Source organism: Vicugna pacos, chromosome 10 (assembly GCF_048564905.1).
Source record: "Vicugna pacos chromosome 10, VicPac4, whole genome shotgun sequence".
Lineage (NCBI taxonomy): Eukaryota > Metazoa > Chordata > Mammalia > Artiodactyla > Camelidae > Vicugna > Vicugna pacos.
Genome location: NC_132996.1, coordinates 10,656,990 through 10,673,478, shown reverse-complemented (window position 1 = coordinate 10,673,478; position 16,489 = coordinate 10,656,990). Strand labels below are relative to the sequence as shown.

Below are 16,489 nucleotides of genomic sequence, written 5' to 3'. Positions count from 1 at the left end.
TTTGGGAATTAGGACTCTAATGGAATCAGACAGTGAACTCAATACTTCTAAATGATTTAATATAGAAAAACTACAATGCCTGTGGCACTGCCAGTCTGTAGTCACAAGGAACGTCTATGGAAGTGCAGTACATTCTCTTCACAGGACCTCATAGACGATACGAGTAACAGGGCTCTAAAACGCTACCACGGGGACTCTGACCAGCACAAAAACATTCAGATTCTTAAACGATCAGTTTTGTGCTATGACTCATCAATCTAAACCGTTCATATTAAATTTTGGAAAACTCTCAAAATGTAACTTTAATCAAAATGTTAAGTCTCTGTAATACATAATGGCACTTCCATTGAACTCAAACAGGGTGTGACAATTTCCAAAGAGGTAAAAAACATTTTGCTTGTAGGTGCTAAGCGACCTGACAAATGTCCTTTCAAGCATATTCAGTGTCTGCAGATTCTTAAAGTTTTAGTTTGGACGCATCCAAATCATATGCTGCCTATCCAGGATTCTAAATGGGCAGGTCGCTCCAATCAGATGGTTTTCTAATGGTAGTGTTTATGACTTAGTTGGTTTTTGATTAGTTTTGTACACCAGTGAAAGTACAGTTAGAACTACGTAGAAAAAATTTAAGTCCTATTACTATTGATATTTTAATAATAAGCAAAGTACAGTTCAGAAAGTTGATCTCATCGAGACCCCTGATGCAAAATTCCTTGCACTGCTTCTATACCAAGAGGTCAGCGAACTCCCAGCTGCTGGCTATACCCGGCCTGCCACCTCTTTTTGTACTGTCTGGGAGCTAAGAACGGGTGTTATACTTTAAAATGATTTTTTAAAAATCAAACAAATGTTTGTGAGACGTGAAAAACTATATTAAACTAAAATTTCAGGACCCCCAAATAAAGTTTTTTTTTTTTTAATAAAGCCACATCCATTCTTTAATAACTTGTCTATGACTGGTTTCACAATACAGAGGCGGAACTGGGCAGTTGTGACAGAGACAATGACTTCGGCCTTACTTTTGGCCAGCAAGCCTGAAATATTTACTGTCTATCTCTTTGCAGGAAAAGTTTGCCAAACCAAACTCTGTTCTGTATTACCTGTCAAGTGAGGGGCATAATTTTGAAGATCTCTTCGTGAGATCCAGACGTGTGTTGTTACTCATCACACTACTTAGGCAAGGACCCTGATACCCTCACTCTGTCTTCTTTCTGTGCCTAACACTTACTGTTTGTAGAATGAATAAATGAATGAAAGATATTCATATAGTATGTGAGTGGTTTATAAATGTTTAGTCTCCACATTTCTTGCCCACTTAAGAATGTGAAGGCCATTAAAGGGTAATAACATTGAGACACAGAATGAGCATAAAATGGCAATGCATATATTTTTGCCAAAAAAGAGAAAATCGTTTCTACATTCCTATGTACCAAAACAAGTATTTCCCCTCATTTTGAAGGGCACTAAATACTAAAAAGGCCTCGTGCATAATCAAAAGAATACTTGTAAGTTTATGCTCACCTTGGGTGCTCAATGATCTATGTACTTTGTCTAAAGAATAGTAGAACCTAGACTTTGCAGTTATTTTAATAGTTATATAATATAAAATATTTGATATCTTACAAAATCATTAAGTAGATAGATCATACTCTATTAAAAATTACAAATGAACAACTATATGGCAATAAATTGGACAACTTAGAAGAAATGGATAAGTTTCTAGAAACATATAGTCCACCAAAACTGAATCAAGAAGAAATAGATCATTTGAACAGACCAATCACTAGAAGTGAAACAGAATCAGCAATAAAAAACCACTCTGCAAACTAAAGTCCAGGACCAGGTGGCTTCACTGGGGAATTCCATCAAACATGCAAAGAAGAGCTCATACCAATCCTTCTCAAACTCCTCCAAAAGATTGAAGAGGAGGGAACACTCCCACACTCATTCCATGAAGCCACCATCACTGATATCAAAACCAGACAAAGACACTACCAAAAAAGAAAGCCATAGGCCAGCATCATTGATGAACATAGATGCAAAAATCCTCAACAAAATATTAGCAAATAGAATCCAATAACACATAAAAAGATCATACACCATGATCGAGGGAGGTTCATCCCACATAAGGACAGAAAGATTGTTCTACACAACACAAATCAATCAAAGTGAGACACCACATCAACAAGAGAAAGGACAAAAATCACATCATCATCTTAACAGATGCAGAAAATGCATTTGATAAAATTCAACATCCATGACAAAAAATTCTTACCAAAGTGGTTATAGAGGGAACATACCTCAACATAAAAAAGCTATTTATGACAAACCTTTAGCCAGCATAGTACTCAATGGTGAGAAGCTGAAAGTCTTCCCCCTAAAATCTGGAACAAGACAAGGATGCCCACTCTTGCCACTTCTATTCAATATAGTATTGGAAGTCCTAGTATTGGAATTTATATGCAGAGAACTACAAAACATTGAAAAGGAAATTAAAGATGACTTAAAAGATATCCCATGTTCTTGGACCGAAAGAATTAGTATTGTTAAAATGGCCACACTACCTGAAGCAATCTACAGATTTAATGCAATCCCTATCAGATTACCCAGGACATATTTCACAGAACTAGAACAAATCATACTAAAATTTATACAGAATCACAAAAGACCCAGAATTGCCAAAGCATTACTGAAGAAAAAGAATGAAGCTGGAGGAATAACCCTCCCAGACTTCAGACAATACTGCAGAGCTACAGTAATCAAAACAGCATGGTATTGGTATAAAAACAGACATAAGGATCAATGGAACAGAATAGAGAGCCCAGAAATAAACCCACAAACTTTTGGTTAATTAATCTTAGACAAAGGAGGCAAGAATATACAATGGAGTAAAGACAGTCTCTTCAGCGAATGGTGTTGGGAAAACTGAACAGCAGCATGTAAAGCAATGAAGTTAGAACACTCCCTCACAGCAATAACCAAACACATCCTCAGAGTGAACATGCTAAAAAAATATTCTTTGTCAAAGTCATTACCCTTCCTAGTGTTAAGCATACAAGTTAGGAGAGATAGCTCCAGTGAAGCACTTACTTTGATTTCACAATGTATTTTTCCCTGGAAACAATGTTAGACCTTAGTGGTTAGGCTTCCAGTGTAATCAGTAAATCTCTATTGAATATACCTGTGATATTAAATGTATTCCGGAACCAGGTATCTTACTGTGTTTCTATGGAAAACTATCAAGAGTTCTAGCTGACAAACAGCAGAACCACAAATCCCTCTGCCTACCATAAACCCTTTGCATGGCTAGAAACTCTTCGGTAGACCCAGTAGTGTAGGGGGTTGGTAGGGGAAGGCCAAGGGAAGGATAAAATCCCAGGGTCTCTTCTCTTTCTTTTATCATCATTTTCCCCTTAATACAGGAAGCCAAAATGAATAGTGGAAACAAGCATTCATGTTATTTCTTATCTTCATAAATTAACTTTTTTTACTGCAAAAAATTGACCAAAAAGTGAGACTGTTTCTTACAGGTCCTAGTCAAGTGACACAATATTGAAACTCAAAATGTTTCTAGACAGTGTCTTTTGTCACAGATACTATAGCAATACTGAATGAATCAATGACACTGAAGTCATGGACGACTGGTTGGCAAAAGGAGGAGGTCAAAGTTTGCTGGGAAATTAGGAAAAATCTATCCTGGAACTAAGAAAAATGGTCACATAATTAACAACAGATTTACACAGATGAAAGCGTGAACTAGAAAGGTCAAAACTGTTCAGTGAGAACTTCCACTTGATTCTCATTGATTTGATCTTACAAAGAGAAAAACTTACATTTTTTCATGTAAAAATAAAGCAGTAGGAAATATCTGAACTTGAAATCACTCCTACTAATCTCTTAAAAGGAATCAGGTCCTATTAAGTTGCATTAATTTTATAGTTTTTGAGTCTTGTACATAAAGACAACGTGTGGAGCATAAGGGAATGCGGTGTCTATGCCTGAACAGAGACCCAGACTTTGGAGGTAGACTAGATTCAAATCCTGAGTCTGGTACTTATTGGTACTATGACCTTAAGCAAGCAACCAAAGCTCTCTGAGCCCCAGTTTCTTCATCCATAAAATGCAATAATTCTTTATAGATTTATTGTGATGATTAAATGTAATACATATGCAGGGCTTAAATACTTAGCAGTCAATGGCACATAGGTGGTTTTCACTAGAAGCTACTACTGTCATTGATAATACAAAATACATTTCAAAACTAAGAGTGGCAGTCTCAGATAATCACCATAATCTTCCACAAAATCCAGTTTTAGTCACCCGTGAGGTAAATTTGACCTTTCTAATTCAGCATGGTATCTATAGCTGGAAAGAGAGATTTCGTTTCTTCAACTTCTTGGTTCAAAATCTTTGCAACAGAGGAGGATGTAAAAATGAAATCAATATCGAGAAATGTGAACATATCTTCCAGTACAAATAGCTACTGATTAGTAGAGAAAATAAGTCTTACTCAGATCTATCTTTTACACTATAAGAAATCTTTGCTACAAGACATAATATGGCCCTGGTCAGTCATCTTTATACTTGGTCTTACTTATGCATATGGTATGTTCAGTACGTTCTTTATGAAACAGAGGTAAAATGCTTGTCATTCCTTATTGGCTTTGGGTAGCAAAATGCAAAGTATTTCAATCCACCACTCAATAACCTGTAATATTTATGTGTCCCTTAGGGAGCAGTCAGTACCCTGGACCACAGACCAATAAATGATTTCTGGGAGGATCTAAGTAGTAAAGGCTAGCGACGAGGTAGTCTAGGCCTATGAACAATTCTCTGGCTCCCAGTTCCCAAGGGAGTGCCTGCTGGCCAAGGAGCTCCCAGATGGCTTGGGAATATTCCAAAGGAAAAGACTCAGGGGAGGTAGAAGGGGGAAAGGCTTAGCCAGAGTTCTATGGTGAAACAAACCTTAGGAGTAGACTTGCAGAAAATCTTGAGATTTAAAGACTATTCTAAGACAGCCTGCCCTTACAGGGCACTAGCAGATTCAAGGAGGTGAAGCATGCGTCCCTGTCAAAGCAATGGCCATTTCACATTTCGGAGAAGGACCAACTGCGAAGGCCAGTGTCCTGATCCTCTTAGGGAACTTACATTCTTGCTCCCTCCCAGACTTCCCTCCAAAAACTGGTATGATATTTAATCGAAACATTCCCATGGTCACAAAGCTGAAAAAATAATCTTTGTTATAAACTTCTCAGAGTGTTCCGGTAAACCTTATTGATAAAGAGAACAAACTATGGCTATAAAGAACAGACATATGAGATAAATCTTGGAAAATGAGAAAAGTTGTCACTTTCTGACATTATACTGTATCCAGTATAAATGTACTGCCAGTATTTGCTAAAAATGAACTTTCCATTAACCATATCCCAAGTAAGAGGCAACCTCGCAAGGGAAAAGTAGATGTACATTTCAATTACAATTCAACATGCAAAGATCAATAAATGCTGTATACTTAAATAGCATGGCAGTCCAGAGAACAGAGGGAGAAGAAAAAAGAAAAAAGAGTCTGAAGATTAGGAAAGACTCTTTGGAGATATCAGAAGAGTTTCGAAGAAAAATTCTGAATGACAAACAGAAATTCTACAAGTTAACTGTAGGTTTGCATGGTATAGAATATATATTTTCAAATATAGTTCACATGGCATCCACTTACAGATTTAAGGTAACTGTTGTGGGACACATGACTTAATGTTTTGGCTTGGCAACATATTTACTCTGTGTTAAGAATTTCACTTCCTCCCCCCATCCTCAATCCCACCACAGTGGTGCCTAAGGGACGGTTCTGCTACTGGTAGTTATTTGCAGGTCTCACCAGACCTAATCAGATAGAGTAAGTAGATCCTTATGCCCACACCTTCAAGGTCACACTGAATCACAGGTAGCCATAGCTTTTGTGCAGTGCAATCCACTCCCGCCACCTCTCCCCACCAACACACACACACACAAAGTGGGAAATGCCCTATGCTTTGAGGGCTGCAGTATTTAGGGACTTCCACATTCAGGACTGTCCTATCTTCTGTCTACAGTGGTGGTGTTCTTTTCCTTTACTGAAACAATCTGGTTATCAGTATCTACATTGATACTTCTCTTTCTTCTGATTCTTGTCCCCTTCTTCTTTCTGTTGCTTCTCCCACACTTCTCGGCTTTCCAAAAAAAAAAAAAAAAGAGGCTAACCTTGCTACTCGGGGCCTCTCTTTCCCTTCCAGCCGAGAACCAACCAATTAGGGCACAATGGACATAATCGACATAATCTTTCGATCTGACCATTCTTCAGTCGTTGCATAGAAAGTACTAAGAAGGGCATTCCTTTAGCGCCAAAGAGCTTTTTTTTTTTTTGTCCATCCCTGGTTTCTCCCAGGTAAAGCAAAGCTCACAAAAATTAAAGAAAGATCATCTCTAGCTAGCTTAAGTCTTACTACAGATCTTACTTCACTTGTGATGGGGTTGCATCCAGATAAACCCATCGTAAGTCGAAAATATCGTTAAGTCAAAAAAGTATTTAAGACACCTAGCCTACCTTAAATGTGCTCCGAACACTTACATTAGTGTACAGTTGGGCAAAATCAGCTAACACAAAGCGTGTTTTATAATAAAGTGTAATTTATTGGTTACTGTGCTTTAACCATCAGGGTCCAGACAAGTTGTAAGTATTCAGCGTCATTTACTATGATCACATGACTGACTGGGAGCTCAGCTGGCTGCCACTGCCCAGCATCACAAGAGAGCATCTATACCATATCACTAGCCTGGAGGAAGATAAAAAAAAAAAATCACAATTCAAAGATACAGTTTCTACTGAAAACCTATCGGTTTAGCACCATCATAGAGTCAAAAAAATTTTAAGTCAAACCATCCTGAGCTAAAGACCATCCATATTGTGGTAGCAGAGAAGGTTCTAGGATGTCACGGAAAGGCGCTAGGCAGTGTCTGCAAGTGATCCCCCCATAGAACAGAGATGACTGGGTTGTTCTCATCCACATTTTCTGCCAGTGGTGTTAGCCTGTTCTTCCCCGCTCCATAGACGTGCCAGAGAATTACTTTTATATGTACCATACACTGCTGTCAGAAACTCTGGCTCAGCAGTTCTCCAGTGTTTCGAACCTGGAACTCCGTCACACTCTGAAAAATTATTGAGGACTCCAAAGAGCTTCTCTGTATGTGTGGGGCATAACTGTCAATATTTACTGTTGAATTTACTGTAGAATTTTTTTAAAACAGAAAAATTGAAATGTTTGTTAATTCACTTAAAATAATAAATCCACTACATTTTTTTTATGAAAACAACCTTATTTTTCAAAACAAAAGAATGGTGAGAAGAAGGCCATTTACGTTTTCGCAAATCTCTTCAATGTCTAAGACAGTTGGATTTCACATCTGCTTTTGTGTGCATTCTGTTGGGATATGTTCTGACTGAAGGTATGTCAGGAAAATCTGGGCTCACAGATATGTAGTGGGAGGAGGAAAGAGATAATCGTGAATATTTTGCTTTGATACCACACCAAAACTCGACAAGTAGAGCTTCTTGAAGGTTAGTCACAATGTGGAACCTAATGCCCAACCAGTAAACCTAACTTCCTATATTACATTGAAATTCATTTGTCTGTCTTGTACTTGGAATGGAAATTTTACCCAAGGTTATGGTTTTGCTGAACAGTTTCTCAAAAATGAGTCAAGTGAGCCTAAAAATTCAAGGGAAACAGCTGGCAAAACTCATTGGCAGTGGTAAAAAGAATGGTTAGATGGCAAAGATTATGTTCATTGTGCGCTCACTGGTTGGTTCTGAGCTGAAAAGGCAAGAAGGGCCTGAGTAGCAATGTCTTTATGCGTTGGTCACATGGAAGATACTGGTTCATTAAGTCATGCAGACCTTGACCCATTTTGTAATACAGCATCAAAAAAAAAAGAAAATCATACTCATTAATCACTCGATCTCAAAAGGAGAACCGTTAAGAATTGGGAAGCTTTCAGGCTAATGCCAATAGATACACATTTTCCAAAATTTGAATTTTTCCTTGAAAGTTTGAATTTTATCACTGACAATGAACATTGTCAGTATTTTTCCTTAAATTTTTTTTCAGGGTCACATTACTCATTCTTAAGAATATTTTTGTCAAATACCCATGTTTGGAAAACCAAAGTTTGTCTGACAGGTGTTCTTTTAAGTAAAAATGGGGTTCATTTAAAAAGTGGCTCATTCAGCCTGCAGCTGAAAACAACTGCACAAGTTCAAGTTCTTCCCCCAGAGATAACCAGCTTGCGGGGCTGCAGAAGCACGCGGTGTGTGTCTCCTTTCATCACACCTGAAAAGATGGAAACCCAAGGGTCAGGAGTTAACAAAATTTAAATTTTCACTGCTTCTTCAAAGGATATTCTTAAATGAAACTAGCATTCTTTCCCATTATGAGTATATGGTGGTGAAGAATACAGTGATTACAGTTTGACATCACTCCCTTGGACTTACACTAAGGAGCCAACACGGTTTTACCGCCAGTGGTTTTGCATGGTGGAAAAGGCAGTAATGTCTTGCATGATTATGAGGGTGGTTTTTGACCACCCAGGCCTCCTGAAACGGTCTTGGATACTTCAGGGTCTGAAGATTATATCTGAGAACTGCCACTTTACCTCATTAAAGAATTAACCAAACAACTGTTAAAGAGATAATAAAAAAAATAGCCAGCTAACTCTTCTCCTTCCCCTCCAGTTCATCTGCAATAACATGTCAGAGTGGCTGAAAGTCAAACCTCAACCAACAGAACCTGGAGAGTCTTAGGTACCCACAGGCAATCCACAGATGGCGAAGCTGAGAGGTGGGTGGGTGTTTTTCCTGACAACCTCAATACTGCAAGGGGCAATTCGAATATGCTTTTTAGTTTATTACACAGATCGTATTAAGAATTAAATAGACTTTTTACTAGTTGTATGACAGAGACCATGTCTCAAATTTTCTCAGTTTGTGAGAATCAACTGATAACGTGAAAGCACTGTAAAAACGGTAAAGGTCTTCACAAACGTAAGTTATAACCCCGGACCTTCAAAAGGGAAAAAGAGGATGAAGAGATGGGGAGAAGAAGATTTAGAGATTTTTACTTCCATCGCTCTTCTCCTAAATTAAAATAATTAAAAATTCTTTGCTTTACCCTAGATTTGCCCCAGCTTTTTCTAAGCACAGTCATCCTTAATTCTTAGTCTTTCCAAACCAAATACCAAGTTCCCTCATCTGCGGCACTGTCCGAAAAGGTCATTTTATTTTATTTAATTATTTAAAATGCCAAAAGCAAAGCACTGGATTACTGTTTGGGGGGGTGGGGTGGGGGGATCGGTGGAATACAAATATAAATATGCAAATAAAAAGTAGTATGTTGATCATTCTAATGAAAAGCATAATACATTTACCTCTCATGTACAGGCAATAATTACACAGGACAGAAAAGTAAAGACCAACCAAGTTAGTATGTATCGAAATATGTTGCCACAACACATAAAGAGCCTGTTCTAGGAATAGGGAAAATACATTGGCTTGGCTTGCTTATATTTGGAGTCATGCTTTATGGCTTACAGATTACTTTAGCATACATTACCTCTCTCCAACTGTGCAGCAACCTGCATTTTACAGAGAAAACTAGGCTTCAAGAAGTTCACTTACTTGCCCAAAATGAAAAGACCCATCAAAGACCTCACCATGAACTCATCTTGTGGCTTCTAGTTATCACTACGTTTGCAGTTTATTTTAGCAGTTAATTTATTTGGTGGTGGGGAGGGTGTGGAAGGAGAAGAATCCCTTTTATAAATGATATCTTACATGGAACCTGAACTATGAAACACATAAATACACACAAAACAGTGATTTTTATAAGTGTTTAGCTATAAACTAAAAATTACTGATTAATAAGTTTGTTTTCTCACAAGTGAAAATTGAACATGAGTAGACAGGTACAGAAAGGAATCTGTTTAAAAGGCTCATGGCTTCATTCATAATCAATGACAATCGTTCTCATCAATGTCTTACTGACAAAAAAGTTCAAGTATATGTACAAAGGCAGCAGAACAAGTTTTAATTCGAGGCCTGCACAAGAATAATCTTGTAACAAAAGATTTGGGGGCAGTTGCATGCTTAAATTATCATTTTAAAATAACGTAAAATGTACTGAAAATTTAATCCAACTCAAGCATTTCTGAACCCTGAAGCATCTCAGGGCTCCATAAAAGAAAAGTTTGAAAACCATTTCATAATGGCTTGCTGCTGTAAATTCACTGCTTGATCTCTGCTTAGTGTATTTTAAGATAAAACTAAGCTAAAAAACTACTTTTGACAATCAAAAATATGCGTGTAAGAAACCTGATCAACCAAGGCAGGATACAGCTAATCCACAGCCAAAGCAATTCCATCCTATTGGCTGAAACATACAAAACTGCTTTCAACTGACAATTTTAACTATAAAAATGAGATTCATATGGTTTAGTCTAACATTTCCCATTTTATGCTTCCAGTCTCCTCACTCTCAAAACCATCAAAAAGTTGTCAAAATAAGTGATTACATAAGCAAAGTGGAAAAAGTGCAATATCTACCAAAGATAATATCCCTGTAACTACCTAAACATATGAAGAATTTTTCAATGTCAAGTCCTCTAACTTAAAGTGCAGAGTTTTATTCACTTCAGTAGCGCTAACTGCTCAATACTCAAAATAAATTGTAATGTGCCACCTCCTATTTATTGGAAGATGAGTGGATGGACAGTTACCTACCTTTCTTAATGTAGTTTGGCACTCCCCATTGAAATGTATCTAGTTGTCAGTGGAATTTCTTCAAATAAAATATATTGCACTTCATAACGCATTAACTTTTCCAAAGTAAATAGAAGCAGTTCCTCTTTCATTAAAAACTTTATTGAATTATTTCATTGATAACAGAGCAAGTTAGAATATGTAGGAGTTATAGACTTGAGGATAGTTTCGTTTGTTCATTTCTTTCCCTGTATGGTTTACTTCTCCATTCTTTCCACTGACTTAAGGTTACCAAATTAGGTATATTCAATACTTTAAGAAGTCTCTTTATTTTGGAATACACTGAATCAAAATTATAAAGATATTTCTAAGAATATATGTAATTCTCATACAATATACAATTCCATTTTCAGATTTGGGGTTAAACCAAATTATTTCCTTTGAAGGTGAATTCAGTTTTTTTTTTTGAAGTTCCCCCCAAATTCAACACAGGGCAACGAATGAAGCCACTTAGAGGAAAAGGCCTTATGCCACATAAATAAAGGTGACTCTTCCCCCTTCAGAAATGAGAATTATAACAGCAAAGAGTAATTCACAGTGGATGTGCATGAGTTTCATTCATCCTTCATCAACTACACTGAACTAAAATTCAAAACACTACGATTCACTTGGTTATTACTGAACACTTTATTAAGTTGAAAACACAAAATGAATCCAGAGAATCCCATTTTGAGAGTTATAGATGAAATTTGCTTAGAGTTATATACTTTCTATCAAAAAGAAAACCATCTATTTATTAGAAAACACTTGCATGCTATTTTTAGAACCATGAAGAATTTAAAATGCTAAACACTTGATATCTTTTAAGAGCACTTAAAGCGCTCTTAAAAAGCTGCAAATGTTGCCAAGTCATGTCATAACTGGCTCAAACAATCCCATTTCCATCTAAAGTTATTTCATGCTACTGCATGAATCAATATTAAATGCCTTGGAATAACTAAAAACTGGAATATTGGCAGAGGTGTGCATAGCAATTATAAAATATGAAAATGGTGAATATCCATTTTCCATACACAACCTCTTTCTTTTCTTTTAATAATGGCTAGAAATGAGGATGTTCTTTCTAGATAAATAGAAATAATTTCTTAAAAGCTAAAAGAAAGAGATAAAGATGTCTCAAATGCTACCAAGCAAGGTGTCATGGGTCCACGGCCATGGTTCCCTCAAAAGAAAAATAAAATCTGAAGCCTAATACCACCACTAAACATTTTATTCATCTACCAAATTGCCAGAACCATTAAAAAAAAAAAGTCAATACAGCTCTTTTTTTCCTTATTCAGTGAAAAAAAAATTACCTGTTTTTTTAAACTAACCTGTTTTTTTAATCAAACATGTCTCAAATGACACTTTTTTTCATGACAAAGATGTAACATCACTTTGAAAGTCAGCAAATCATCATCATCATTTTTTTTAAAAAGCTAAGTTCAGATGACATATGGCCCTGAAGTGAAAGAGTTAACATTCAACTAAGCTGCTCTGCACTTCTGATCCATTACATTTCTCACAAGCTGGCCTACAATGAGCTGAGCAAGTATCAACTGTAATTTGATCCCAGAGTTTATGGAAAAAAATAACTGCACATATTCAACATGCACATTTAATAAAAAATCTGTTTCAAGAAAAACATACGCGATAAACACAATTTAAGGCATATTTAACTGTTTGATTAACTTCAAGTCTGCAATCCCTTTGCTTTCTTCATGCTCTCAAATAAAATTGGGGAGGAGGGGGAGCAGCAGCCCTACTGCAGGGAAAAGAGGCTTGAAAAACAACTTTGATTGGCACTTGGCCTGACCCACAGAGGAAGAAAAACAGTTTTTGGACAAAGAGCGCAAATATTTGAGCTTGCTTACTTACATGCTTTCTTTCTTTTTTTAATATATAAAGAACAATCCTAATTGAACTGTATTTTGAGAAACTGACTTAAAAGGGAGCCGTATTCATCTGAGTCTTTCAGCCCCGATCATTTGCACAGCTCAGCAATTTTAATTCATTTGTACTGGACAAACAGAAGCACCTTCACTACTGTTTCCACTTAATGAAATGTAAAAATAGAGTCTGGAGAAGAATAAACTGATTATAATATTACCCAGTGGCGGCTGTTAAAGTCTGATTAAAAGCTTTTCTTGGTCTAAAGTGACATCTTTTCAACGCGCCCGCCCCCTCCCCCTTAACGGAGCGATGAAGCCAAGTAAGCTAAACAATACTGGAGTAAACTTTCTATCAGTCGCTCTGGGAAGCAATAAGCTGATTGTGCGTCTGATTCTTCTGGAGCAATACCGGGGTGCGGCGGCTGGGGAGCGGGGGGACCAGGGGTAAGTGCTAAAAAGGGATAACTCACATCCACTGCAGTCTCCTCCTCCCCCAACCCCAGCTTGAGGAACTGTAAGGTCGAACAGCATTTCCCATGGGCATAAAGTTCAAGCTGCTTTAGCAGTTCCTTTCAGGATCGAACTGTAGCCACAAGACGACCATCAAAAGAATGTAAAGGGGGTTGTTAGGGGAGAGCACGCAAGGAAGGCAGAAGCAACCGAATAAACAGAAACAACACCCGCAAGAGTTAGGCACAGCAAGAAGCGAGTCAGGTTCCTCGGGAACAGACCAGGCAATTCTGATTTCACACGGGCCTCCACCAAGAGCACCGGGAGGAGGATCGAACAGGTCCGTCCCTCTCTCCGCCCAAGAAGCAGGCCGAGGGGTGGGAAGGTAGGGAGGTGGACCGAAAATCAGACCACAGGAGCCCCCTTGCCCACCCCACCCCCCCAATCCCCAACCCTTCGGGACTAGCATCTGTCCCGGAGGAGATAAAAGCCGCAGCAGGCTAAATCCTCCACTCTCAACCCATGCCCTCTTTTTGGGTCTCGGCGTAGGGAAGGTGCCCCGGGATCCCCTTGAGTCCTGCTCCAAGAGTGCGCCCCGGGGCCGAGCAGCCCGAGCCGCGGCCGGCAGGAAGCGCCCCTCTCGGGCCGGACCCCAGGCCGAGCCCGTACCTTCCGCAGCACTTTCCGGCAGTTGGTACAGAGCAGGTAGTTGGCGGCGGCCGACGGGCTGCTGCCGCCCCGGTTCATCGTGGCTGCGGGCACCGAGGGCGAGGGCGAGCGGCGGGCCGGGGCTGGGCTGTCACTGCGGTCGCCCGCGCCGCTGCGGGGTCGGACCGTCCCCCCGCCGCCGGCAGCTCTTCAGCCTCAGCCTCCTCCGGGCAGGATGTCGGGATGGGAGACGACGGCCCGACAGCGAGAGGCTGCCGGACAATCGCGGCGGCTGCCGAAGCGACGGCGGAGACGGCGGCGGCTGCTCCTCACCGGCCCGTTGTTCCACCCGCCCCCATCCTCCAGACCCCCGCCCCCGCCAGGCTAGGACTTGCAGCCGCCACCGCTGCCGCCGCCGCCGCCGCCGCCGCCGCCGCCGCCGCAGCAGCGCCTCAGTGCGGCCCCGCCCCCGCCTCCCCACCACTTTCACCTCCTCCACGCTCGGGTACCGCCCCCTCCCGCCAATCGGACAACTCCGGCCACACCCCCGGGGCGCTAGCCCACAGCCAATGAGCAGCTAGAGCCCGGCTGGGAGTGGCGCCGGCCAATCACAGAGGCCGAGGACGCCTTGAATCTCTGGGCAAGTTAAGTTTGTCTCTGAGGCTCCGAACTGAAGGGAGATGGCGGGTTAGTTAGGTAGTGGGGTGGGAGGGAATATAGTTTGTGCTGCTCCGCCAATAGGAGGGAGAGGGTGTGTCTTATGCAAATAACCCCAGGAAGGCCAGTTCCTCCCCTAAGGCAAGCCGAGGCCCCTGCAGAAATGGTGAGGGAATGAGATGAATAACTGGGAGCTTGAGCTAGCTTGTGCATCTAAGACTGAGCTAAATATTTCCTGATTCCTTGAGAAAGAGGGTAGGGGTAGGGGGGGTAAAACGTTCATACCATCAGGGCAGTGGTTAGGCTTTCTCTTAGCCAAAATCTTAGCTTAGCTGTAAGGAAGACTGCAGTCACGTACCGCTTTGCATCCAAGGATCTCAAAGAACTTTATGCATCATTTACCGTGAGCCTTGTGTTGCAAAAGACCAGTTACCTGAGGCTTCGGCAGGGGGTGGAGGATAGATAATTAAGTATGTATACACCATTAATCGAGTTCGAGGGGGGAAAAAAAGGACGCAAAATCTGCGAGTTAGCAGTTTCCTCCTCCATCTAAAGCCCCTTCTCGCAGTCTCTCAGCAATCAAAATTCCTTTATTGTACAGCACGAAAAGACCAAAGAGGTTTGTCTTCCACCCAAAACTCCTTCTGAGGCAGCTGGTTAGATAAATGCAGAGCACAGAGCTCTGCTTGGGAAGGAAAGTTCAGAGAACAAATTGCCATTTAAAACTGTTGGGCTAGACCTGCCTCTTCCAAAGCTAAAAATGGATTCAGGATTTTGGCTTTCACGCTCTGGAGAGAGAAGACAGATGTAATTGGAGAAAACTCTGGCTGGCAGGGGGGTGGGGGTGGGGGTGGGGGGTGGCGGACAGGCGAATGGGGAAGCAAGGTCTCCCGAGGGGTTGGGTAGCAACGCGCATGCAGGTCGAATGCAGGTTCCCGACGCGAGCCGCCCCGAAACCTGCTCCCCAGTGAGAACAAAGGCAGGCGCCAAGCGAGAACCTGATTGGTGCCCGGTCCTCACCGGTGTGCTCCGGCCCCGGAGATAAGTTGCTTTGCCCATTGGCGCGGAGCTCCGTGCTCACTGGCGCCCCAGCTCCCCACCCGGCCTTGGCTGGGACCACAGAGGACTGCGCGTTATGACATCACCTGTTTTCGCTCTTGAGAACACGATCAGTATTCTCGGCTTCTCCTTTTTTAAAGGTCTCTAGTGTACGAGGATTTGTGAAGGCCTGCAGTTGGCAGAATGAATCTGTGGAGATGATTTTAAAAGGCGGTTTCACTGGTTTGCTTTTCTTTCTTTTCTTTTTCTTTTTAATTTAAAAAAACTACCCTGGTTTCCTTAGGGGATTCAGTGTGGTGTTGTGATGCAAAATCAGAAAGGTACACTTGGAGGAGCTAGCAAGTTTAGCATATCAAAGCTATTAGACCAAATTGTGTGGTTGAAACTGCCAATCTCCTCATTTTTCGACAGCTGCCTTCTCTCTGTCCCTTTTAGAGACCAACAGGCACACACCAAGTCTACACAAGGAACAAAGGAAATGGAAATCTGCCAGTGTCAGGTTTAAATAGATTAAAATAGACTGGAAAACCCCCAAAGGGTCTAAGTTATGTGGTTGGGTAAATGTGTTGATCTATTTAACTAGTGACAGCTAAAGGTCGCTTGATGTTGTGTAGATGTATAGAGCCTAGAAGAGCAGCAGTGTGGGGATGGTGCATAACATTCAGTTAGAAGAAACTGCAAAAGCAAGAAAATTCAGCAAAGGGAGAAATACTACGTACCCTTCAATGCAGAGAACCAAGAAATCCAGGGAGAAAGAAAGTTAGGAAGGCACAGTTTTCCTAAGAACTGAAACACATATGTGTGTCCCCATTTATTGGTATATTTCTTGGGCTATATTCCTGGCTGGTAAAGCAGGCTTTATGTGAATGCATTTTAAAGGGAAGGAGAAATTGAAGGATGAAGTGAATTTTTGTGTAGAGACTGAATTTTCTCAAAACAGTATTTTAACTTCAAATTGTTT

General features: G+C 40.5%; 1 protein-coding gene and 1 long non-coding RNA gene across 4 annotated transcripts in view; both read right to left on the bottom strand.

The window, feature by feature from the left end:
* The window catches only part of SESN3 (sestrin 3), a 70,332-nt gene extending 56,122 nt beyond the window's left edge, over positions 1-14,210 (bottom strand). For 2 of the 3 annotated variants that reach the window (XM_031675326.2, XM_072968945.1), the window contains exon 1: positions 13,834-14,210. In XM_031675326.2, coding sequence (XP_031531186.2) covers positions 13,834-13,911 — 78 coding nt within the window. In that variant the 5' untranslated portion in view covers positions 13,912-14,210. The remainder of the gene's footprint in view (positions 1-13,833) is intronic. The other variant, XM_031675327.2, reaches the window with a different exon arrangement.
* An 827-nt stretch (positions 14,211-15,037) lies between these two features.
* On the bottom strand, positions 15,038-15,563 carry LOC140698640 (uncharacterized). The gene is made up of 2 exons (XR_012076418.1): positions 15,490-15,563; positions 15,038-15,257 (listed from the first exon to the last, which is right to left on the bottom strand). It is a non-coding gene; the product is annotated as an uncharacterized lncRNA (long non-coding RNA).
* Positions 15,564-16,489: the final 926 nt, after the last annotated feature.